General features: G+C 43.3%; 3 protein-coding genes across 10 annotated transcripts; 1 reads left to right on the forward strand and 2 right to left on the reverse strand.

The window, feature by feature from the left end:
* Positions 1–351: 351 nt before the first annotated feature.
* On the reverse strand, positions 352–5,699 carry LOC124484945. Its single transcript, XM_047046088.1, has 8 exons — positions 5,456–5,699; positions 5,142–5,247; positions 4,290–4,407; positions 3,718–3,887; positions 3,286–3,461; positions 3,052–3,211; positions 2,228–2,361; positions 352–1,405 (listed from the first exon to the last, which is right to left on the reverse strand). The coding sequence occupies exons 2-8, from the start codon at positions 5,188–5,190 to the stop codon at positions 602–604; spliced, it is 1,611 nt and encodes a 536-aa protein (XP_046902044.1). The 5' UTR covers positions 5,191–5,247; positions 5,456–5,699; the 3' UTR covers positions 352–601.
* Positions 5,700–6,223: 524 nt separating this feature from the next.
* On the reverse strand, positions 6,224–14,374 carry LOC124484947 (uncharacterized protein C21orf62-like). Of its 4 annotated transcripts, XM_047046094.1 has the most exons (5): positions 13,839–14,374; positions 11,547–11,814; positions 11,325–11,454; positions 10,787–10,840; positions 6,224–8,920 (listed from the first exon to the last, which is right to left on the reverse strand). In XM_047046094.1, the coding sequence occupies exon 5, from the start codon at positions 8,849–8,851 to the stop codon at positions 8,096–8,098; it is 756 nt and encodes a 251-aa protein (XP_046902050.1). In that variant the 5' UTR covers positions 8,852–8,920; positions 10,787–10,840; positions 11,325–11,454; positions 11,547–11,814; positions 13,839–14,374; the 3' UTR covers positions 6,224–8,095. The 4 variants fall into 4 exon arrangements, with proteins under 4 accessions (XP_046902050.1, XP_046902047.1, XP_046902049.1 ...); XM_047046091.1 differs by lacking the exon at positions 10,787–10,840 and having other exon boundaries at positions 13,839–14,373; XM_047046093.1 differs by lacking the exons at positions 10,787–10,840; positions 13,839–14,374 and adding an exon at positions 12,095–13,743.
* Positions 14,375–16,545: 2,171 nt separating this feature from the next.
* Positions 16,546–21,664, forward strand: LOC124485773 (CD276 antigen homolog). 5 transcript variants are annotated; one of them, XR_006958093.1, is made up of 6 exons: positions 16,546–17,287; positions 17,656–17,726; positions 18,056–18,078; positions 18,537–18,824; positions 20,076–20,168; positions 20,578–21,664. XR_006958093.1 is itself a non-coding variant. In XM_047047562.1 (6 exons), exons 1-6 carry the CDS (start codon positions 17,178–17,180, stop codon positions 20,733–20,735), a joined length of 1,077 nt encoding a protein of 358 aa, XP_046903518.1. In that variant the 5' UTR covers positions 16,881–17,177; the 3' UTR covers positions 20,736–21,664. The 5 variants fall into 5 exon arrangements, 4 of the variants coding, with proteins under 4 accessions (XP_046903519.1, XP_046903518.1, XP_046903520.1 ...); XM_047047562.1 differs by having other exon boundaries at positions 16,881–17,287; positions 18,056–18,412; XM_047047564.1 differs by having other exon boundaries at positions 16,881–17,287; positions 17,672–17,726; positions 18,056–18,412.
* The last annotated feature ends 1,014 nt before the right edge of the window (positions 21,665–22,678 follow it).

The following is a 22,678-nucleotide window of genomic DNA, read 5'->3' on the forward strand; positions in this document are numbered from 1 at the left end:
AGTGACTTTTGTGGATTGACAAATGAAACGTAAAATGTACTTGTCCAAAGGACAAGTGCCTCAAAAAGTTAATGTCAAGCGCTGTAATCCAGTTAACAGAGATATATGATGACCTTATCGACGCCCAGGAGAAGTTCGTCTAAAATTGCAACCGACATTTGCAGTTATGCCAGTTTGACAGTCGTTTGACGTAGGGTGAAAATTGGTCTATTGGATTTTAAAAACATACGGATTGACTTCATTCAGTAAAACTAGCGCGGGGCTCTGCAGGATCAAAGAACTTTGTTTAATTACTACATTGGAAAGAGCGTGTTAATGTGAAAGATTGATTTGTTGACAATACAAATGAGATTCATTATTTATTGACTGTTTAATAAATGCATTTATTTTAAACAGCACCATTATTGAAAAGTTTGAACACTGGCACTGCTCCCCCCCCCCCCCCCCCCCCACTCACACATTGACAGTGTCACTGTCAACCCACCCCAGACAAGCATTTGCGTCTACAGTTGAAAAAAAAAAAAAAAATTCTTAACAACTTAATACAGGAATGTATAACAGAGCTTTCTCCGTATGGTGGATGGATTATGTGATACACATTTCAACGCCCCATGTAACCTGAACATTCCTCCTCTTCCTCATCATCATCACTACCTGTCTGCATTCTTCCTGTGTGAGAAGCAAGGTACCCAGAGCGCCTGTCCCGTCGATCATATTCAGAGGACGTCCACGGGCAGTGTATCTGCATCTCATTCTGGGATCCCATATTGTCTAGACTTGCATTTATTCTGACATCTGCAAGCAAAGGCTGCTGCTTTGATAACAGATTGTCCACAGGAGAAGTTGTTTGATTCACCTCCTCCTCCTCTTCTTTATCTATCGCTATTGTCCCCAGAGTCACGGAGAACAGATTGACGTCGCCAGACATTTCCGCCTCCTCCAATTTGTCTCCCTCCCTGTCCTCCCCCCCCATGTCATGTTGTGTTGTTGTGGCTAAATGCTCGAGGCAGAGAAAGGCCCTCACCGAATAATCTTTGACCTCAGTCTCAGTGAAACTTCTGAGCGCTGCCCCACCTACAGACACCTCCTCTACATCAGGACTCAAGCCCCCAGAATCCCTTGCAACATCGGGAAGGGGCACACCTTCCCCTCCTGACGCATCCTGGGATTCTCTACCGGAGTTTGAGTCTGAGCGGAACCCAACAGGCCGATCCATGTAGCCATGGTTACTATTGTCCTCCTCCTCTTCTTCCTCTTCATCTGAGGTAGTTAGGTCTGGGTTGGTTCTGGCTGGGTCCGGTTTTGTCCTGATGCCCTTCACCAGTTCCTGTGGCGGCGAGTCGATGGAGACCAGGTCTGGGATCGTCCTCTCTGGGGTGAGGATGTAGTAATGGACTAGCGTAGCCTGAATGGAGAGACCCGAGACAGAGGTTCAAGAAGGGGTGGGGTGAGAGTACCATGGTGTGCCACGGGCTAACAGCATCCTCGTGTTGTGTGTTTTTCAAATAAGTATTTTATTCACATTTGAAAGTCATATTTGCCTCAAAAACGTCTGCATTGACTTTGAATGTCTCAACCTTGGTTGTTTGAAGTTAGCTTTGATGCATTGCATCCACTAAAGCAAACAGCACAGAAACAACGACAGAGCCAAAGATGTGTGGATCAGGGGCCGACACTATGAAGCGGGGTATTGAGAGGGCTTAGGAGCTGGAAGAGGGAGAGCCAGAGCCGTTTGTATGATTTTAATGTAAAGCTAAATTAAAGTATTTAATGTTTAAATATCATTTTTTTCAGGGCAGTGTTTGACCCTGCCATGAAATGCACCCCTTGCTAACTTTGACTGGGAAAGTGCAAGATGCCTAAAACCTATGCTACTCAGATGTGGTGTGTGTGTACGTACTTCATGCCACCCCTGCATAATTCAGTGACCCACTTGGGCCCCCCAGTTTAAAAAGTCTGGACATACCACTGCACATATTCTGTCAACAGCTATCAATTTCAGATCTTTCAAAAATATTTGTTAAACATTCAAAATATTTTCTTAATCTATCGACAATGTTAGTTAGTTTAGTTAGTTAGTTCAGTCAAATGCTTGTTAGTTCAGGGGGTGTACGGCACGGTGGCAAGGCATTGAACTGCAGATGTAAATACCATAGGTTGCATCTTCTAAATAAACACATTATTTATAACATGGGCATGTGGGGTGACGCTGTAAATGGTGACTCACCAGGAGTGCTCTGGGTAGATGGGCCTTCAGCTTACACAAGAAGCCGGTGTACACCAGACCAAACCCCAGGACCAGTAAGGTTACACTGGCAAGGGTAACACTGGTCAGTGTAACCCCCGAGAGAATAGCTGGCACTGAAACGAGAGAAGAGATGAGAGAGGAGGAGAGATGAGAAAGGAGATGAGAGAGAAGCAGAGATGAGAGAAGGAGAAATGAGAGAGAAGCAGAGATGAGAGAAGGAGAAATGAGAGAGAAGCAGAGATGAGAGAAGAAGAGATGAGAGAGAAGCAGAGATGAGAGAAGAAGAGATGAGAGAGAAGCAGAGATGAGAGAAGGAGAGATGAGAGAGAAGCAGAGATGAGAGAAGGAGAAATGAGAGAGAAGCAGAGATGAGAGAAGGAGAGATGAGAGAGAAGCAGAGATGAGAGAAGAAGAGATGAGAGAGAAGCAGAGATGAGAGAAGGAGAGATGAGAGAGAAGCAGAGATGAGAGAAGGAGAGATGAGAGATGAGTTGTGAGAGAGGGAGGGATGAGATAGATGGGAAGGGAAAGCAAGAGGGAACCTCTGCAAGAGCTTCAATATTTGTTTACTGTAAATGCATGGCAACAGTGTGAGCTGTGTCATTATGGGATGGCTTTGAGAGTGACTCTTTGCTTCTTTCGTCTACAAAATGTACTATATTTAGGGTCAGAAACTGCTTGGATATCCGCTTGCAAAGTGAGTAATACAAAACAAAATTAGAATTGTCTTTTGTTATTGAGATTTTTTTTCAGATTAGGAAATGGAGAGGTACATGGATAAAACCAAAATAAAAACCACTCACCGTGGCTCTGCCTCACACTGGTATAAGCACATGCCCACTTCGAGGGACGTGTTTTGGGATTGCTATTAGTGACCAGGCGCACCTGTACACAATATTTCACACCTGGTTCCAAGTCCTTTAGTTCAAGCTTCAATTTGGAGATTTCTACATCATTCATAATCTGCAAAGAGTGGAAATATTTCAGTATGAAAGTGATGGTCTAAAGAATCTATGGGTAAGGAGCGGTATCTTCACCTTTGTGTCTCCAGCTTTCTTCCATAATACGGAGTATTGCCCTCCATACAAGTCCTGAATAGTTTTATTCTTAAATTTATGTCCCATATCTGGGAGAGGCTGAGGAGAGATCTCAAGTTCAAGGCCAGTACAGTTTCCACATCCGGTCAAAGTAAAATTTGGAGGACTGATGACAGCTAAGAGAAATGAAAGACATTAAGATATTACAAAGTTAACAAAAGACATCAAAACACACACCGATCCTGAGTGAGAGGAAACACAGGCACCACCTGTGGCAACTAGCCTGATGAAACCACACCATTTTAAAATGGTGTGGGTTAAACAAAAAATCTTTATCAAATAACCCATTAAGAATAAACATTTTATCATGGATTAACCGTTGAAAAAACAGAGTTAAAGTTTGAGAATGCTTCTTTGAGCAAGCAGACTTACTATCTGTAAAGGGAGTGAAAACAGTCTGGGCTTTCTTGGACTTTGTTTGATTGTATACTGCCCAAACAGACAGAGTATATGTGGGGAACGGCTCCAATTTCAAAACGTACAGAGTATCTGTGGTGTATGGCTCCAAATTCACAGGTTTGCATTTGCTTTTCCCCTGCTGCCTGTGGAGAGAAACAAATGAATGAAGCAAAGATCGGAAAAATGGATAGACATAGGCTGTGATCGACGAACAGAGATGATTTAATTTTGTGAAGACCAAACACTGCTTGCTAAAAAATTTTGGCGTATCAAATATTTCACTTCCAATTAAAAACTTCTAGCAAGTGCTGACGTAGCCTAACATTCTGCACAGTTCCTGAGCATCTCTGGAACCTACATTTACATTTAGTCATTTTAATCATTTAAATTTAGTCATTTTAAGAACCTAACTCCAAATCTTAGGAGTTACACAGATAACCTCTACGTGTTTGAAAAATATTTAGTTAATTGTTCATTGTCAGCGTCGATATGAGGGAGTGTTGGGGGGGTCTATGAATGGGTCTATGAAAAGCGACGAGAGACACCTGCACATCATATAGCTGGTTCCCTGAGGCGTTTCAGGGCCCGGAACCCATCGGAGGTTGTGGTGGAAGTCAAGTGAGTTGACGGACACATTGAGAGGAGCAGGGAGTATGTACAAAGCTGCAGACAGAAAGTCACAGACAAACATTTGTTTAGGACAGACAGGACTGACAGATTAGCATTTACATTTAGTCATTTAGCAGACGCTCTTATCCAGAGCGACTTACAGCAAGTACAGGGACATTCTCCCTGAGGCAAGTAGGGTGAAGTGCCTTGCCCAGGGACACAACGTATTTTGGCATGGCCGGGAATCAAACCAACAACCTTCTGATTAATATCCCGACTCCCTAACCGTTCAGCCATCTGACCCCACTAGCCCCATTAGCCTGTTTAAATGTGACACATGACTTCTATGCTTACATGCAACGACACTGGCTGTATAGGCAAACACAAATGTGCGTGATTGCATGTGCACACATACAAACACATTTGATACAATGTAAAATAAAGCTGATGGGTGTGTAGATGTGGTTAGTATAGGTTATTATGTGTATTATGTGTATTTACAGAGGTTTAGTGTACTGTATTGAATATTGTATATTATTTGTATATTATGAGGTTTCCTATATTTTAGCTAATCATAGATGTAATCTATGTTCTGTGTACTTATATGTTATGTTAGGTTGCTTTGCGTTGTCTTGTCCTATAACCCTGTGCCCAGAAGAGTGCCCAGAAGAGTGCCCAGTGCCCAGTCTGAACCTGTGCTGTTCTGTGCATCTGACAATAAAAGACTTGAACTATATCAATTACTAATCATTAACTTGGTTTTATGACAGTAAAAGTGAATAACTTACCATAGGAACACGGTAACAAAAAATAAAAAGTTGGAAGTGAATATTTCATTTCAACTTAAAGCTCCGGATACGACGTCTTTCTCTGCTGCATTTTCTTTGAATTACGCTAGAAAAAAGAATAATTTCGACGCTATTAATTCTACAGGTCAAATTGTAGATTGATTTGAATCCAAATGTTTAGGAATCGTTGTGAACTACTCTATTTTGGGTTTATCAAAACGTTTGTTGATTGTAAACGTAATGTAATTTGATCTATACTTTGGTTTAAAACTAGTCTATATGATCAATTCAATGGCATGAAGTTTCAGATTTACCTGAGGACGGCAGCATCTGGATACCCTGCCGTATTCCTCAAAGCTCCGCATTACCATCGTACGCATAAAAAGCTAAATCGAAAATGACAGACATTCCTCAAAAATACACTGTCAACTGCATGATCTACACTGTATCACAGAGAGCTTCTACACCCTGACAATACTCCGGTGCCATGGTCCACCGACAGTTTTTAAACGTCACGAAGGGCGGCCAGTTTCCTTACAATCACGTGTCACCGGCGTAGCCTGCCGCCGCCTGCAGCCCGGCTGACTTGAAGCAGCCAATGGCATTCTCAGCTTCAAGGCAGCCGGCTGCAGCCCGCTGTCGGCGCCACCAGTGCTGCATGAAGTCGAACACACCTAGTATCTCCAAGACCTGTCATGTGTAGTTGCCTCCCGAATACCAATTTTGATACAACAGCGGAAGCTTGAAAATGCCTCGAACGACAACAGGACGACGGACTAAAGGCTTTCTACTGGTTAAGCTATTTTGATTGAACGACGTCTAAACTAATCTGATTGTTAGATCGTTGGACATTCCACTGCGAGCTTTACGGTCAACGTCCTCCTTAGCCACAAGAGGTCCCTCAAGTATAGTTAATGACGTATTTCGGCATTATTTCTTTTTTTTTTATTGTCGTCTTCATTGAGTGGTAGCTGTCGTGTCCAAAGAAAATTGGTACTCAATAATTAGCGAATTTTTATTGATACTCTACTGATCTGAAAAGTACACCAAGTATGTGTAGAAGCCATAATACACACAGTAAGTTTGACGTACAAGTTCCTTTATTCGGGATATAATGATCTGTCTGCACAAACCAAATTATATACAAATCAAACGTACCAAACCTTTTCAAATATAGGCTACTTTTGTCTTGATCACATAGCGGACGAGTCACTCATCAAACACATCATAAAATCTAAATAATTTATACAACTACATAGACAGCAAACAGTCTTAAAATTAACCCTAGGTGAACATTTCCAAAATCAGGTGAGAGGGGAACATGAAAAACGTTGTTGGACATTTAAAAGGTCTCACTCTCCAAAACCGTAAAGGCTAACATTAGAGCATGTGAAACTCTCCTCCCCAATGATTTGGTCTTGGTGGAATGTTCCGGATGCAGTCTCAGCTGGTACGTGGTGAGGTATCTTTTATTTTGTTGCTGTTGTAAAAGTCAAATGTTTATACTTTGCTACGTTGTTGTCAATAGTGTGTGCTTATAAGCACTATAGTCCGTTACCAAGATGGAGTTGAATAATGCCAACATTTGGCCAAACCAAACAAGGCAGGCAGAGCTTTAGACAGCATCAAAGATACAAACATCCACGGTCATTAGTGGACACATGGTTAGGACGGCATATGCGAAAAGTGTCGACAGTGCCAGAAAATAGCAGTCAATGCCACCACAGAGCAGTAATAAGCAGAAGCATTTATGCTACCAAAGTAAATAATGCAAAATTAGTCATGTGCACGCACACATGAATGGACATTGTTATACATGCATTCCCATGGACAAACAGACACAGATTGACATGGACAAATATGTACATACACGCGTGCACACACACACCAATAATACTGACACCGTGCATATTCAGTATACACTAAACGCATACACAAACTTGTGAAAGCACGCACATATATACGCAGCTCCTTTATTGAAGGATCTGCAGAACAGAAGTGTTGGCTGCAGTCCTTGTTTGTGAGAGCAGTTTCAGATTAATGATGTCTATTCTCTCTCAGGATAGGAGCTGGAAATACAGACCAGACTGAACCCACAGTGTCTGTTAGGAGATCAGTGAAGGCTTCTCTCTGTGCTCCCAACACCTCTTTGCATGCTAGTCTGTACTTATCCCAACTCTTCTGTCATCTGATTTAAGTGCTTAGCTACAGTAGTTTTAGAACATTCTTCCAATTGTACAATTAGAAACAGAGTGGACTGTTAAAGAGTATAAGCAGAATATCCCTGTCAATTCTCCCATATACAAATCCAACTTCTGGGAAATCCAGAAAAAAATACAATCTAGAACATCAAAACCAGGCTGACATTATATTTAACACCCCGACATGATTACAAGTTTCCAGATCGAACCAGTTGAGATCCACATAGATCTTCTTAGTCTCACATAAGTGTCCTACCAAGTCCAGCTCGAAGTAGGGGGCACAACATTCCATATCAAGTGAAGAGCATTTGAATCTGACTTGATCCAAGAGAATAGGAATCTGCTGCCAGATTCCAAAAAGATTCTCCGAGCACAATCCCATTCGTAACACAGCCGTCCGAACCTGTTTCATAACAACATGTTTAATAGACCATCTGCACTCGATAAGTGCGGAAAGAAAAGAGCAGATGGAATACCATTTGGTCGGCATTTGATCAAATTCTAAAAGATGTCCCAGGAACATTTAGTCGGTTCTAAGAGATGCAAACAAAAGTAGTCCTTGTCTCTGTCTCTTTACATTGTTAGCATGGATTGATACAGTAGATTTTCAATCGGCACGGTTGGGATGATCCAGAAGGCATTATTAGCTTTACACCAACCAAGCTCACCTTGCAACATGGTTCCAGCACAACAGTGTCTTCCAGATTGTTCGATTTTCCGCAGATGGTGAACAAAACGATAGTTCCAGACGCTTTAGTAAATGAAGGTGAGGACCCATTTATGCTGTGGGTCTGAGGGTAGGGGGTGGTTTGGGGTGGAAGGGGGTGGAGGCAGGGACAGGAAAGGGAGATGCTGGGAGAGGCTGGACAGGGTGGGCCCAGCCACGCTGTACGCCTTCAGGGCTGAGAGCCCGTTCAGCACCGCCACATCCACAATGGACACCTGGAGCACGGAGGAGGGGGGCGGGGGATCAGCTGAGGAGAAGGACCCCCCGACGTCTACCCCGGCTCCGGAGGCGAGGCTCAGCCCCTGGTCGCGGTGTGGCGCCCCCTGGGCAGAGCTGTGGACCCTCAGCCTCCGGAGGCCGAACACAGCCAGGTGCTGCGAGAGCAGGGGCCCAGGGCCACAAGAGGACAGGCGCAGGTCGGACACCTCGCTCCCGTTCAGCAGCTCCTGGAGGACCCAGGGCTGGCGCACCCACACGGTCAGGCCCCCCGTCACCCTCAGGCCTCCGGGGGGCAGTGCTGAGCGCTGGACCGTGTGGCAGTCGCACTGCAGGTTGGCCAGAGCCTCGCTGCAGTCTTGGATGGCGGTTGAGCAGCTGCAGTTGCGCAGGCTGTTGCCGGGGGCACCGGTGTCAAAGAGCAGGGTGCTGTTGGAGGGCGGGGCAGGGGTGGGGCCTGTCGTCGGAGTGACGGGGAAGGGGAGGAGCAGAGTCCACAGCGTTCCCAACAGGCACTGCAACAAAACAGGTGGGCGGAGCCAAGGGGAGGTCCTGCTAAGAGACATCTCCACGGCAACCAACCAGACTACATCTTAACTGATTGGATATGCTGAAGTAGGGGTATTTGGACAAACCTGGAAAGGTGAAGGGAAAACATATATGTATTACAAATATTCAAATAGACTATTTGAAATTAGATCTTAAGAATCGGTAATACATTAGAAACAACTGAAAATGAAAACAAGGTTTTAACAGTCGGTAAGACTATTCAAGCACATTCAGCTGAATCATTTACTCAGCAAAACACTTGTCCTCATCACTGGGCCTACAGCTTATAAACTTCAGGGCATGAATTACAATCCATACTCTTAGAGGAAGTTCACCCCATGCATGACTGGTAAAGATAGACACAGGAACCAGTTTATCGCCAGCTACGGTGGAGAAGGCAAAGTGCAGTCTGTAGAAGCAGATAGGAACGTTTGGTGGGGTTTCATTTAGATCTACCTTTTACTTATTGTGTGAGTGTGTATATAAAAGTGAGTATTGTTTTAGAGGCTGTACAAGCATATTTCTTTGTATGGTTTTATTTCACAATCACAAATAAAGTGTAATTTAATCTAGCTCATCTTTAATCTGTTGATTCTTTTCCGTCTGAGCGATGTTGAAATAGCACAGTTTGAATTGAATGACTTTCTACAGTACTTCTGATGACACATAACAATACTGTGTGTTTCTTTGAAAGTTTCAAACACGTGAACCGAAGATCTAGACTTGTCCCACAAAAACTTCAAGATGTAATGTCCTACAGTAACCTCTGCTTGTAATTTACGTCTGTGTTTTTACTGGGTACCGAGCGAAAGCCGTGAGAGACAGCCAACTGAATCTGTTCGTCTCAGCCAGGACAAGCTCCCACACGCATAATTGAGCCACTTATTTTTTTGCTCTCTGACTTTATTGGGGAGGGGTCCTTCCATGCCCAGGGCTACTGCGGATGGCATACGGCTGTCTATAAAAGTGCCTGCGCCGTGCTGGGCTGTGGTAAATGTCCGTGGCCAGCCACATAAAAACTGGCAGGAAAAATAAAACACTGCCCTCTTTCTTTCCTTGTCGAGGAGGAGAAGAAGAGGGATGAATAAGCAGGTCTGACGTCTAGGAGGAACATTTTCCCTTCTTTTTTAGGGGGTTTGAAGAAGGAGAGGACTTTCCGATGTTGTGATTGGCAGTACGGAACGGACAAAATGTACTTAGTTGTTTGAAACCAGGTCTGGGAAAGAAAGAAGGATGGATATGGTCACAAAGAGTGCCTTTAGTTCTTCAGTCACACGCAAGGGCTAAGCCTGGCTGATGATTGAAAGGGCAGTCACCTATTCACCCCTACCTGAAGTAAGCAAACACACCAATCCGTGACATATACTTTACGACTAACAAACCGAGAACACAACTGCATAGTCACACAGTTCCTGAAGAGAAGGCCAGAACTTTTCTTGATCTGCTATTGGATGAGGTGAGTCTGACTATAAAACAATAAAGATGAGCCCCGAGACTGCAACGTGCTACTAACCACCTGTTTCTCTCACTTTTTGAGGCTGGGGTTTGTAAACGTTTCTCCTCAGACGTCACCTGATCTGTGGCGCTACACGTTTCCAACAAGAGTCCCAGGTTGGTGAGCTACTGTAACCTACTACAGTCTCTCTCTTTCTCTCTCCACCCATCTCTTTCTGGGCCTATCCTTCATTACTCCCACTCTTTTTTCACTCAACCCTAATATTAGTCATCCCTCTCCAGCTGTTCCCCTTTTGAACTCTGCCTCCTACCGTTTCTTTTCTGTCTACAAATGTTCTCACACCCTTTTACCGCAACCCGAGCATCTCTCTCTCTCTCTATCCCCTCTGCTTCTTTTTCTCTCAGTCTTTCTCATACCGTATTTCCTTTTCTCCCTTCCTATCCACCTCTTTAATCCTCCGCTCTCTCCCACTCTTTCCCAATTTCTCCCTCCATACCCTGTTTTCCTCCTTTCTTTTTTTCTGTCCAGGCTCCAGCTGCAGGGCCGGATGCTAAGTGAGAGAGAGAGGGAGAGAGAGAGGGAGAGAGAGAGAGAGAGAGAGAGAGAGAGAGAGAGAGAGAGAGAAAGAGAGAGAGAGGGAGAGAGAGTCAGAGAGGCTGTAGTTCCAGACTGGGCTTGCTGAAGGAGAGGCAGAGAGCATTCCTCTGACATCATGTTCCACATGCGGTCGCAAGCACCCACCCAAATCATCTCTTCCTCTACCGTTCACCCCCCCTTCTCTCTTTCTTTCTCTCTCTCTCTCTCTTTTTTTCTCTTTCTTTCTCTCTCTCTCTCCTTTGCTAACTCTGTTGCTTTCTTTCTATCAAACATTCCCAAAGGCACACTCGCGCACACACACACACAGACGCAACCACACACAACACACAAACACTCCAAAGCTTTGTCTACGGGTCTTCATCTAAGGATACAGAGACAAACCGCTGTGAGAGTGTGCAGGAGTGTGTTAGTGTGCTGGAGTGTGTTAGTGTACTTACGGAGGGTGTACCGGCAGTCAAGGAGGCATGTTGATGTCTCTTCCTCACAAACAGCTTAAGCTTGGCTCCCTGCACAGCTACGCAGGCTGGAACATCTGGGGACAGATGCACTGGAACTCCTCACAACTGTCTACGGACACAAACGGCAGGAACAGTCAGTCCAGAAGAGAGAGAGAGAGAAGGAGAGAGAGAAGGAGAGGGAAAAAAAGGAGAAAAACATACTCTCTGAACACGGAATGGCATGAATGGACTGCAGTAACAGGACGGACGCAAAGCCTCTGCTCATTTTCTTCACGAGTCCCAAGCTTTTCCTGTCCTTTCTCTTTCGTTCACTCTCTCCCTCTCTCTCTCCTCCTCCACTAGCTCCCCCTTCCATGCGAGGGGAGGCTAGGCATGGGAGGGGCAGAGACTGCCACCTGCAGTTGGATTGCTGTCCAGTATGAAAATCCAAGGGAATTGCTGCTCAGTCACCATTCATATCTATCCGATTCTAAAATCAGAGATGAGATGATTCAATTCACTGTACAAATGAAATAAATGAATATAAAATAAAATATAAAAATATGACTTATTTTCCCTTGTGTGTTTTCTCATAATATATTATGATTTTCATTATTACACTGTGTTCAGACTGATAAGCTGTTTTAACTGTCCACTGGGTGTATGTCTCTCTGTGATGGGGTTGTGGTGGAGCTGATCTTGCTAGGTCAGCAGAGGAGAGCTGTAGGAGAACACACATGTGCTCAACCTGGGCCCGTGGTACATATTACCTCAACAGCCTCGAGGGCTGGGTCTCTGTCTGTGCGTGCTTGGTTGTTTGGCTTCGGTTCAAAACTAGAAGACAGAGCACTCACTTTCTCACGCACACAAAAAGCAAGTTGCACGTACAAGGCCCCCCCAAAAAAAGAGAGTGAAAATGCCACAAGAGAATTCTGGTCAGAACAGTTCCTGTCAGAGACACTGTGCATGTGAGAGGAGAGCTATGGAACCATGGGAGCAAATCAGTGACAATGTCTTTAATTTCAAGAGGTATTGAACACTTAATTTTAACACCACCGAATGTTGGTTTTGATGATATTATATAAAAAAAATTCAAGGTTCCGACATTCAGGTCGCTCATATTCAAAAAGTAAAAACTCTAGCCGAAGAAAAATTCCAGCCGAAGGAATTCTGATTGCAACATCCGGGATACCAAGGACAGGTAAGGCAATTGAACCTGAATGCAATCGAACAATCTCACTTCTCCGAGAAGGGTCCAACTGCAAACCTCTTTCAGGCCCCTCATCCAGGTGTAGCTGGTTTTCAGATTTTTTTCGGCGAAGATTTTTGGATCTGAATCTTTTTTATTTTTTACATTGAAATAAAATCATATTTAAGGTCCTACTTAAGGTCCCTCGGGATCAATAAAAGATCTATCATCTATTTAGCATGGCTCCCTCTAAACAGACTGACAAACAGACAAATACACATAAGTATTATTCTGACCTGGTCATTACTCACTCACCAGGCCATGCCAATACACAGATGTTACGATTGCATGAGGACATGTTGATCTCTGTGCGAATGCCGGCACATAATTCACGTGTGCCTCAACTGTATTTGTGGCAACAGTGTTTGCTAGCAACCAGAAAATCGCTGCCCAGAGGACCCAGCAGATGCTAATGTTGGCTTCGACACCCAGCCGTAAGATCACTTCCGCTCGAGTTCCCGGAGCCCACCGGGGTTTCGAGCAGAGAAAATCATATGCCAACGGTCAATTCCTACTAGAGCAAGCGGCTAACGTTCTGGCTGTCTCTCGTGACAGACGTCCAGCTTGCCAACCAAAGAGGGAATTTCCTTCCAGTCAGCCACTTTAAACAGGATGCTTTAACCAAAGCTGCTCTCCTCCGAGGTCTGTGGATGTAGTTAATGATTATTCTGATAATTACTAAGAGTGCTTCCTCCCCCTTGTTCTCTGCTCCTGTTTTGCTCTAACCCAGACTCCCAGTGCACACCCAGGCAGTTAGTTCTAGAGTAGGACTTACACTTTAATCACTTACAAAAAGTAACCCCTTTACAGCAAGTTTTTGTTTCGTTTTGACCACAGGAGTGTTTGTGTACTGATTAAACACTCATGGTGTCAAATGAACACTGTGACCATTTGCAGTCACGAGCAATGTCTGTGAATTCCATTCCACATTCAATTTGTGCGAATTTTGAAGCATGATTTTGGTAACTTTAATTAAATTGATATAAATAATACCATAATACTTATGAAAAATATTTTTTTTCCGCTTCATCAGTCTAAGTGTGTTTTTACGCTACATGTGTGAGATGGTGTGGAACTTTCCTCAGTGTATCTGACATTGAATAAGAAGATGCTACAGCCATCAGTTGTAAAGGGGATTTCTTTGAGCGGTTATACAGTGACTCACTGGTACTCTCCCCCAAACCCCCACCCTCCCCCACACACTTATTAGCTATTGAACCCTCACATTATAACTCATCATCGTACACATGACACGTGACACTTACCGTCTAGCTAAATTGAGTTGTCTTCCTCAACGGCTGTTCTTCTTCTTTCTCTTTGTTGTCTTCCCCTGGCTCTGTAGTCCCTCTGTCCTGATATCCCCCAGAGGGAGGCTTACATTCCCACAGATCCAGGGCAGGAATGCAAAGGCACGTGGTTGGTCAACAAGGTGCCTCTCTCTCTCTCTCTCTCTCTCCTCGCTCTCTCTGTCTCTCTCTCTGTCTCTCTCTCTCCGTCTCTCTCTCTGTCTCTCTCTGTCCAGTAACCATCCCCCTCAGTCCCCTTCTATAAGCGTACCTATGGCAACGTCCTCTGCCAAAGCCACTGGCCAGCTCGTTTTATAATGAAACCAGCAGGACAAGAACTCTCTCTCCCACTGCAGGAACTATTAATTAGTCTGTGTGTGTGTGTGTGTGTTTGTCTGTGTTTGTGCATGTGAGAAAGAATGTCGACTTACTCAAGAGTTCAGTAAAGTTCAATAGAATTTTTTGGGAGTGTGTTGACTATACATTTGTGCAAGGCCGTAATCATAATACATAATCTGATAAAAATGTCCCCCCCCCCAATATATTGATATAAACATATAAATGTGCTACGCTACGACAGGCAACCACACACACTGTCCGAAATTATCATAACTAATTTAATTAGTCCCCCCCAATGTTGACTCCATGGCTACGGCCTTGCGTTTGTGGGTGAGTGTGTGTTTGTGTGTTCCATGATATATACAGTATTTGCATGTGTCCATCCAAGCCAATGTGTGTATATTCAAAAAAACGGTGATAGAGTTGGCCACAATAGATTAAGCAATAGTAGAGTTAGCAACGATAGACTTAACTAGGCTATGAAGAGTAAGCAATGATAGTTAGCAATGTAGAGTTTGCAATGGTAGTTACTATAGCAACAACTGAGTTTCCTTTGCAAATCTCTCTGATCTTGCAAACATGCTGGTCCAGTACTCAGGGGACTGTTTCCATTGCAGCAATGTGTGGAATGTTGTTACCTTTTAGTCTACCTTCTGATTTATTTGATTAAAAAATTGGCAACCATTTACAGAAATGTTAAATTAGAACGGAACTACGTAGCTGTAATATCTTAGTAACAACATTGTTATTAAGTTGAAACTAATATGTGTGTACATATTTATGGTGAAGGGGTACAAGTAATACTGGTTAGGGAGAAGTTTGGGCTTTCCAGAGGTATGACGATGTTTTTCTCTTTGATCTTGATCATTTCCCAACATCCCCTTTCCCACCACTCCAATGCTGCAGTTTCTTTCACTTTTGGTATAACTTCCACTGCTAAGAATTCATATTAAATCACACAGCAATTGTATCCAAGTATTGCTAAGTAGTTACACTGTAGTTAATGTAGTTTGTGTAGCGGAAAAATGACGGTTTATTATTAAACTATTTTGTTTCAAATTGTTTTTATTGATGAAACCATATCAAATATTTGTAGTAACAGTTTTAGAAAAGCTTCGCGTTGTGCCTAACAACTCCCCTTACCTGTTCTAAAATCAGCGTAAACCACGGACTCACGGGGCTTATTGCTTAAATATCTTACAAACAGGCACCACTTAAACCAGTTTTCTTTTCTTCTTTTTTTTTTTTCAAATGGCGGTGACTGAGTTCAGGACTATTTTTTTTTTTGCTCCGATTGGATTTTGTATTGAAGAGGGTTTTACACTAGATTTTTCACTAAGAATGCACAGTCATTTGATACACTGCACACACTCATATCACTCTCAGGAACCTACAGTACATTTCACATCTCTTAATCCTAATAACAAATGACTGCCAAGAACATACCAGCTAAACTTCAAACAGCCTGAAACCAGAATATCCCTATAGCTTGCTTACTTGAATAGAGAATTCAAGCATGAGGCATTTTCGATTCCCCCACCCCCCTCCTCCACCTCAGAGCAGTGATTTACGGTATGTTTACTTGGTTCCTGAGAGCTAGGCCGCTGCCTGGTTCCGCCTGGTCCTCGGCACAGAGGTCAGAGGTCAATGGGCTTCTTGACTCACTTCACAGTGTCACAGGACGACTCTCTCCACGGACAGAAGAGGAAGAGGGAAGGCCTTAAGATGGTGTGGGGGGGGGGGGGGGAGAGGGGTGGGGGGCAGAGGTAGAGTGAGTGTGTGTGTGTGTGTGTGGGGGGGGGGGGGGGGGGTTGAGAGGTAGAGTGAGTGTGTGTGTGTGTGTGTGTGTGGGTGGGGGGGTTGAGAGGTAGAGTGAGTGTGTGTGTGTTTTGTGGGGGGGGGGTTGAGAGGAGAGTGAGTGAGTGTGTGTGTGTGTGTGTGTGTGTGTGTGTGTGGAGGAGAGAAGTAGAAAGAAAGAGAGGTCCCTGGTAAATTACTGGGTGCAATTATTTCCAACAATGACAAGTAAATCAAACACTTTTTTAATCTTCGGAAAGCAACTGAATAGATTATAAGGGTACTGTGGCAATTCTACCCGCAATACTGGCAAGAAATCTTCTATTTTGTTTGTAGACTGAACCCTTTCCCAAGGTGTCTTACCTTGATACACCTGGTAAAACTGGTCTCACAGTGCATCTCCTGCATCTCACCATTAGCGCCACTATTTTGTTTTCTTGGTAAATGCAAACTGTGAGTAACGAAGCGAAGAGAACAATGACTTGACCTTGTTCTCCGAAGAGTTTTTGGTTGTTTTAAGCAGTTCTATGGGCACTCTGTGCTTATTGCTTGTAAAAAAAGGACTAGACAAATACAATATGATTTGAAGTCAGATGCATTTGACTTTTTCATCTGATTGGTGTATCTAATTATATGAGATACACTCTCTCTCCAACCTTTCATATTCTATATCCTGGTTATCAAAGGGGGTGGCAGGTGAATGTCAGTTGACTACACAAAGCCATTTCCACACGGCCCCTCCGATCTGCTGCGAAACATCTCCTGAAACCTCAAATGACTAAGCCTTCCCATGGTAGTTCAGGCTTCTGCTCAGCCGCTCCCAGGCTGTGGAATGTTCTCCCTGATCACCTGAGCACACCAAAGACTGGGGATGCTTTTACACGTACGCTAGCGACCCACCCTTTACTGTGCTGGAGCCTTTGGCTGATTGGGATACTTGCCCCAACCTGGCCCTTCTCCACTTCCACCGTGGGAATTTTGAGAGACAAAGAGATGGGTCAGACCTCGCCTCGTGGTGTGATAACTTAAAGTCGACAGAGCGCGCAATAGTCCTTACAACCCAATATGATAAACATGATTACATGACAACACAAGTGACAGCAAAATGTCACAGGAGCACCCTTTCTGGTAGCTTGTTTATCGTGCTAAGAAAACAGCCAATAGAAACAGGATGTGGTGTTCATGAAAATGGGCATGACGTCTTTCAGTCATTCATTCAAAAGCTGGCTTTCTTGTTTGTGTCGGTACAGCGGTCTTGAGGCGACAACAGGAGTGAAGACCTACCTCTTCGGGTAGGATGCAGTTATGCTTAATATTACAGTTGAAAATATGCCTTGTGCAAGACTTACTTTATATATGTGATATGAGTAGCTACAGAGTTGTTGGCAGCCCAGTGGAATTGTACAAATGACAAGGGATGGTACAGGGAAGACTGAAAGATGATTCTTATCACTCACTGTTCAACGTGACTCAGAGAAATGTATTTTACCTCGTGGGAGTACGAGTGTGTTTCATAGTATATATGTGTGTGTAGGTATGTATATACAAGAGTTTTACAGATAGAGTAGTAAACATAGATAGGAATCTAAACACCTCAAAAGAAAAATGTGATAGGGCTCGGTAAGGAATCACTTTCATGTGAGGTCTGTGACTTCTTCAGTCTGTCTCCCTTGCAGGTTGAAATGGGACACCATCTTAGGTTTATTTTTCTTGTTTGTCTTGGACTCACAGGTAGGTAAATATCTTCCTCCTAACAAATAATTAACCAAATGTATATTACTAGCTGAGACAGAAATGTGTCAGCACAGCACATAAACAGACACGCACGCGTGCTTTGTCACGTTGGTGGCCGTGGAAAAACATGATCACAAATCATTTGTTTGCAAAGCCTCCTGTGATGCAATCCGTGTAAGTCTGTGAAGATGTCCCTGTTTTGAAAGAGATTTAGCCATGCATGGCCATTTCTGACGTTATACTTTGTATAGCAGAATGACTAAGCACGACTGGCATAGATGTGATTCATGTACTTAACAAGGCCTTCTTGTTTGTCTTTTTTGCAGTTGGATGGACACATCAAATCAATGTAACAGTTGATCATTCCATACTCCTACCCTGTCAGGTCAAATTTTCCACGCGTCCCATTAATCTAAAAAACCTCTATGTATATTGGCAAGATAATAATGAAAAAGTTTTGTTTCATTATGATGAGGGAAAGGTGCTCTCCGAAAACCAAAATAATTTGTATAAAAATCGCATCACGGCCTCGGAAAATAACCTTGCCTTTGGAAACATCTCCATAAAAATGGAGCGTTTAACAATCCAAGACAATAGTAAGACTGTCTGTGCTTACTATAAAGAAAAGATAGGTGAACAGAACCTGGTGAAATGCGTGTGCAAAAGCACCATATTTGTGTCAGGTACAGATGAGTCTCCATTTGTCACCTCAACATTTTAATCAATGACTGTATCAAGTTGTAGTAGATATTTTTTGTCGCTTATATTTGATCCATCCGTGGCCCTGTGCTCTCTCATCGCCTGCAGTACCTTTCCTAAAGCCGGAACTCAGCGTGAACAACACAGCCATGTTGGCTAGCTGCACGACCCGGGGTGGGTTCCCCCAGCCGGAGCTCACGTGGAACCATACATTCCAGAACACCTCCAACAACAGAATTATGAAACGTTCTGAGGCTGGAAACACCATTCGAACAGTCGAACAGAACGGGACCTACCTCGTGGAAAGTGCGGTCACAGTAACAGGAAGTCTGTCGGTAACCTGCCGTGTCACCAACCCCACTTCAAAGCAGATCGTGTCCAACACCATTAATTTCAGTGAGTGACTTTTAATAACTTTTGATACCTTATTCATTAAATGTTATAATATAATAATATTTTTATTTTATACCCAATCAAATGTGACATGTAAATCCTTTCCCACTGCCTATTAGAAAGTGTATGGGGGAGATATCTCCGTTTGATCAGTGCAACTCTCTCTCAAAGCTACTCTACTGATAGTCTACTAGCTGCAGATGATTTGCAGATGATTTGGTTAGCGTTTAGTTCAGTGGCAATGAATTCCTGTTCCAGAAACAGCCCCTAGGGTGGCTGGTGACCAGTGCAAAACCACAATGTCTGGTTGTTCTGTTGTCTGGTTGTTGGACTGTTTTTTCTCTACCTAACCCAGTGTTTCCCACACATAGACTAATTTGTGGCGGTGCGCCACAGAATCAACACCGGCCGCCACACATTGCGTTTCGTAAACATTTTTTTTTATCGCTATTTAGGTAAAAACACGCAGCGTATTCGTTCAGCTGCATTTCCTTTCCCTGCTCTCCCTCCGTCTCTTTCACGCACGCGTCTTTCTCACATACACACACAGTCACTACGTCAGCACACGTTAGCAACGATGCATACGCCGTTCTAGTGAGACCGACAGCTACATCAGCGAGCCTTCAGCATTAGTGCCGTAGCTAAAGGTCTAGGAAAGTTGAGGCTACTTTTCGCTAGGTACCGACGGACATGTCTTAATCGAAGGTTCCCCTTCGTTGTTTTGGTGAGAAGTTTCAAGAGCTAGCTACTTACCCGGCGTCATGGAGCCGACCAGTTAAATAGTTATTTAGCACCCTGTATGCAGCGTCGCTACCTGCATATGCAGAAATTATTTGTTTGTTGTTGTTGATTGATTTTGTGAATTATTTCGACCCCCCCCCCCCCGGTCTGACATGAAACAACACCCCCCCCCCCCCCCCCCCCGCCACATATAGCTTTCTAATCTGTGGGAAACACTGTAACCTATGTCTAGCTTTGACTTTTAGATCACCCGTTATATTACTTGCTACATACACCTCAATCAAGAGGTGTAGAAGCATTTTTATTTCAAATCTATCCAGTATACTACAGCATATGTGGCAATAAAATGATTGATTCGTGGGCAAGAGAATCCACCACTGTCCCAAACATAGTGTTAACATCACATTAAACGACAAGATAACCATGGCATGGTCTTGTATTTATGCCTAGTACAGCAGTGTCACAATATTACCGTCATTTCTATAACTTTCTGTGAACTATCTTTCTTCACAGATGAGGCACATGGCACATCCAAAACCTGGATTATTGTTGGAGGTGTTATTGTCCTAGTTGTTATTGTGGGAGTCATCATGGCTTGTAAATATCGTGAGTCAAGAATACATCTTGTTAAACGTAGCCTACTCTGATTGATTAATTATTCAATTTGACAGTTTTGTCAAAGTAGGCCAGATAATTCTGAAATATTAAATAAATATTTGTATTTGGCGATTAGCAGAAACACAAACTCTGTATATATGCAACAACGCTGATTATCTAAACATGTCAATGGCTGGCGGTAAGAGAGACTTATTGCAGCCTAATGAAAATGTTGCCATGTTGGCTACCCTGTTTTGGTCCACGGACTTCATTAGGCTAAGTATTTAACCAACTCACCCTAAATCATGCTAGCCGCCAGACTGTAAAATAGCTCCCTGGACTAAACAATGCCAAGTGTCGAATTGTTCAACTATTGTTTATTTTGTTGTTCTAATTGATTTTGTTTGTTCTAGGTTAGGCTACATGATTTCTCCATGTACCAATACGGGTCATGATGGTAGAGCCGCTGGTGGTGTTAATGGTGTAGATGGGGGTGGTGGTCAGCCGGTCGAGAACCTGAATCTGATGGAGATTACGCCGCTACGGAGGCGAGGCAACGGTGACATTCCAGACTGAGGTCAACTTTACCTGGGAAAGTGACAACCACGCCTGACGACAGTGGGCATTTTCAACAGCACTACGCACAACAGATTATGCGTTATTATGGTCCATTGGTGGAAATAGCTGTCACTTTTACTGTTACTGTACTGTAGGCTACAATATACATTTACAGAAGTCAATAGCCTAGGCTAGTTTCTAGTCCAGCATGCCTTATACTTAACGTTTAAGGTTCAGTTGAGGCTGAAAACACTGGTAGGCTGTTTCCTTTCACACATTGTTTTAGTCTTGCTTAGATGTCAACAAACAATGTAGACTAACTGTAAAATGCGTAGTCGTGAGGAAATTTGTATATTATAGCTATTTTATATTTTATTTTATTCGAAATCTTTTACATATTTTAGCCGTTTAGTATTAGTTATACTTTGTACCTTTAGTATTAGTTAGACGTGTACACACTTATTTAAGATTCTTATATGTTTAGTATGCACCTGCCTGACAAAGTAAATTCCTTGTCAGTGTGAACTTTCATGGCGAATACAACCCATTCTGATTCTGAAATTGTTTTCTCTCACTAAATGTGCCACGTAGGATGTTTGTACTGTGGTGCTCAATGTGTAATGAATGGAAATAGTTATAACATGTTAGTACGAAGTAGTCTGTTTAACTACTCATATAAAAGAGTGGGCTATGACTTTATTATTATATTTGTAGCCTACATTATACAATGTACTGTATTTTGCCATTACATGTTATGTGCTGTTTTGATTTAATTTATCAATTTGGTGGTCAGAGGGCGCCATCTGCTGGATTTGTCTGGCATCACGTCTAGCTCGCTGTCATGACATCACACAACACGGTCCCGGTGATTAGTTAGCCTGACGTTGTCATACTCAATTCTGGTCAGAATATGAGTCTGAGAACTCTCCGTTGGGCTTTGACTACAGGGCGTGTTTCAAACGAGCCTGGAAAACAAATGCCTCTTCGCTCAATTGGATAGATCTACAACCAATCAGAGCAACAGAGTATGTGACGTATGTTAAGCATCGCATAGTTGTTGTCAACGAACTGAACTACAAGCAGACTTGAAGTATGCTTGAAGAATGAATACAAACGATTTTGCCGTGTTGTAAAATTAATTTAAGGGTAGGGAGAGTACTTGTTCACATGGTCAACCTTTTTGAGCGAAACAATAAAGGGCAATGCATATACGAAGTTCTCCGTTTAGGATTACAACTCCATCGGGGCCAGCTGATAAATTAAACTTTTACCGAATCCTGTAGGAAGGACGGCAAAAACATATTTTCCATCGACAAATGCCTTGATTGCGTCTCTCTGTTCCTCTTTCAAAATTAATGCGCTGTCGATGTCTTCTAAAACAGACTCGATGGCAGTATCATAACATCCCAGATCTCCAGCGGTAGCCATGTTTGTTCAAAACGAATTCAACTTAAGCGCTCTTTTGTGACGTGTGTGATTACGTTTCTGTTGATCATCTGTCCATCATAGTATAAAGCCCGCCCTGGCAATTTAATTTGTTCGCCCAGATTCTGGTTTTCTGTAGTTGGTCCCCAATACGAGACCCTCCAGACCCAACTTCCCGACCAAATTTTTTTGGGGGCGGGGAGAAGTTGGGCTGGCAGCCAGGCTAGTGATTAGTGTTCATTTCGTGTCATTCCCGTTTTTTTGTGAAAATGTATTTCTCCATTTGAATTTCATAGTTTATAATAAAACGGCATTTGTAATTTCTTTCTACTGCTATTCTATTTTCTTCCTGGCTATGTTCAAACATCCAATTTTGTGTGGGTAGTGAAGAGCCTCTCTCCTAATCTGGTCAGATCTACAGACTTCAGGTAGAAACAGGAAGTGGAGAGCCAGTTCCCCATGCGGACGTCTGCTCTGTCGGATGTGAGAGAGGTGGCTTCCGTGGAGCGCTGGAAGCGGGCCACGCCAGAGAGCCC

This window comes from Hypomesus transpacificus, chromosome 23, assembly GCF_021917145.1.
Source record: "Hypomesus transpacificus isolate Combined female chromosome 23, fHypTra1, whole genome shotgun sequence".
Classification (NCBI taxonomy): Eukaryota; Metazoa; Chordata; class Actinopteri; order Osmeriformes; family Osmeridae; genus Hypomesus; species Hypomesus transpacificus.

What these genes read in the sequence shown, in the direction of transcription:
- LOC124484947 (XM_047046094.1), bottom strand. Translation starts at nt 8,851, where the DNA reads ATGTCTCTTAGCAGGACCTCCCCTTGGCTCCGCCCACCTGTTTTGTTG.
- LOC124485773 (XM_047047562.1), top strand. Translation starts at nt 17,178, where the DNA reads ATGAAAATGGGCATGACGTCTTTCAGTCATTCATTCAAAAGCTGGCTT. An exon ending in GTCCAACACCATTAATTTCA is followed by an intron (nt 18,825 to 20,075) that starts GTGAGTGACTTT and finishes CTTTCTTCACAG; the next exon opens with ATGAGGCACATGGCACATCC. An exon ending in CATCATGGCTTGTAAATATC is followed by an intron (nt 20,169 to 20,577) that starts GTGAGTCAAGAA and finishes GTTCTAGGTTAG; the next exon opens with GCTACATGATTTCTCCATGT.
- LOC124484945 (XM_047046088.1), bottom strand. Translation starts at nt 5,190, where the DNA reads ATGAAATATTCACTTCCAACTTTTTATTTTTTGTTACCGTGTTCCTAT. An exon ending in TTTGTTACCGTGTTCCTATG is followed by an intron (nt 4,408 to 5,141) that starts GTAAGTTATTCA and finishes TTCTGTCTGCAG; the next exon opens with CTTTGTACATACTCCCTGCT. An exon ending in ATCTACCCAGAGCACTCCTG is followed by an intron (nt 1,406 to 2,227) that starts GTGAGTCACCAT and finishes CTCTCCATTCAG; the next exon opens with GCTACGCTAGTCCATTACTA.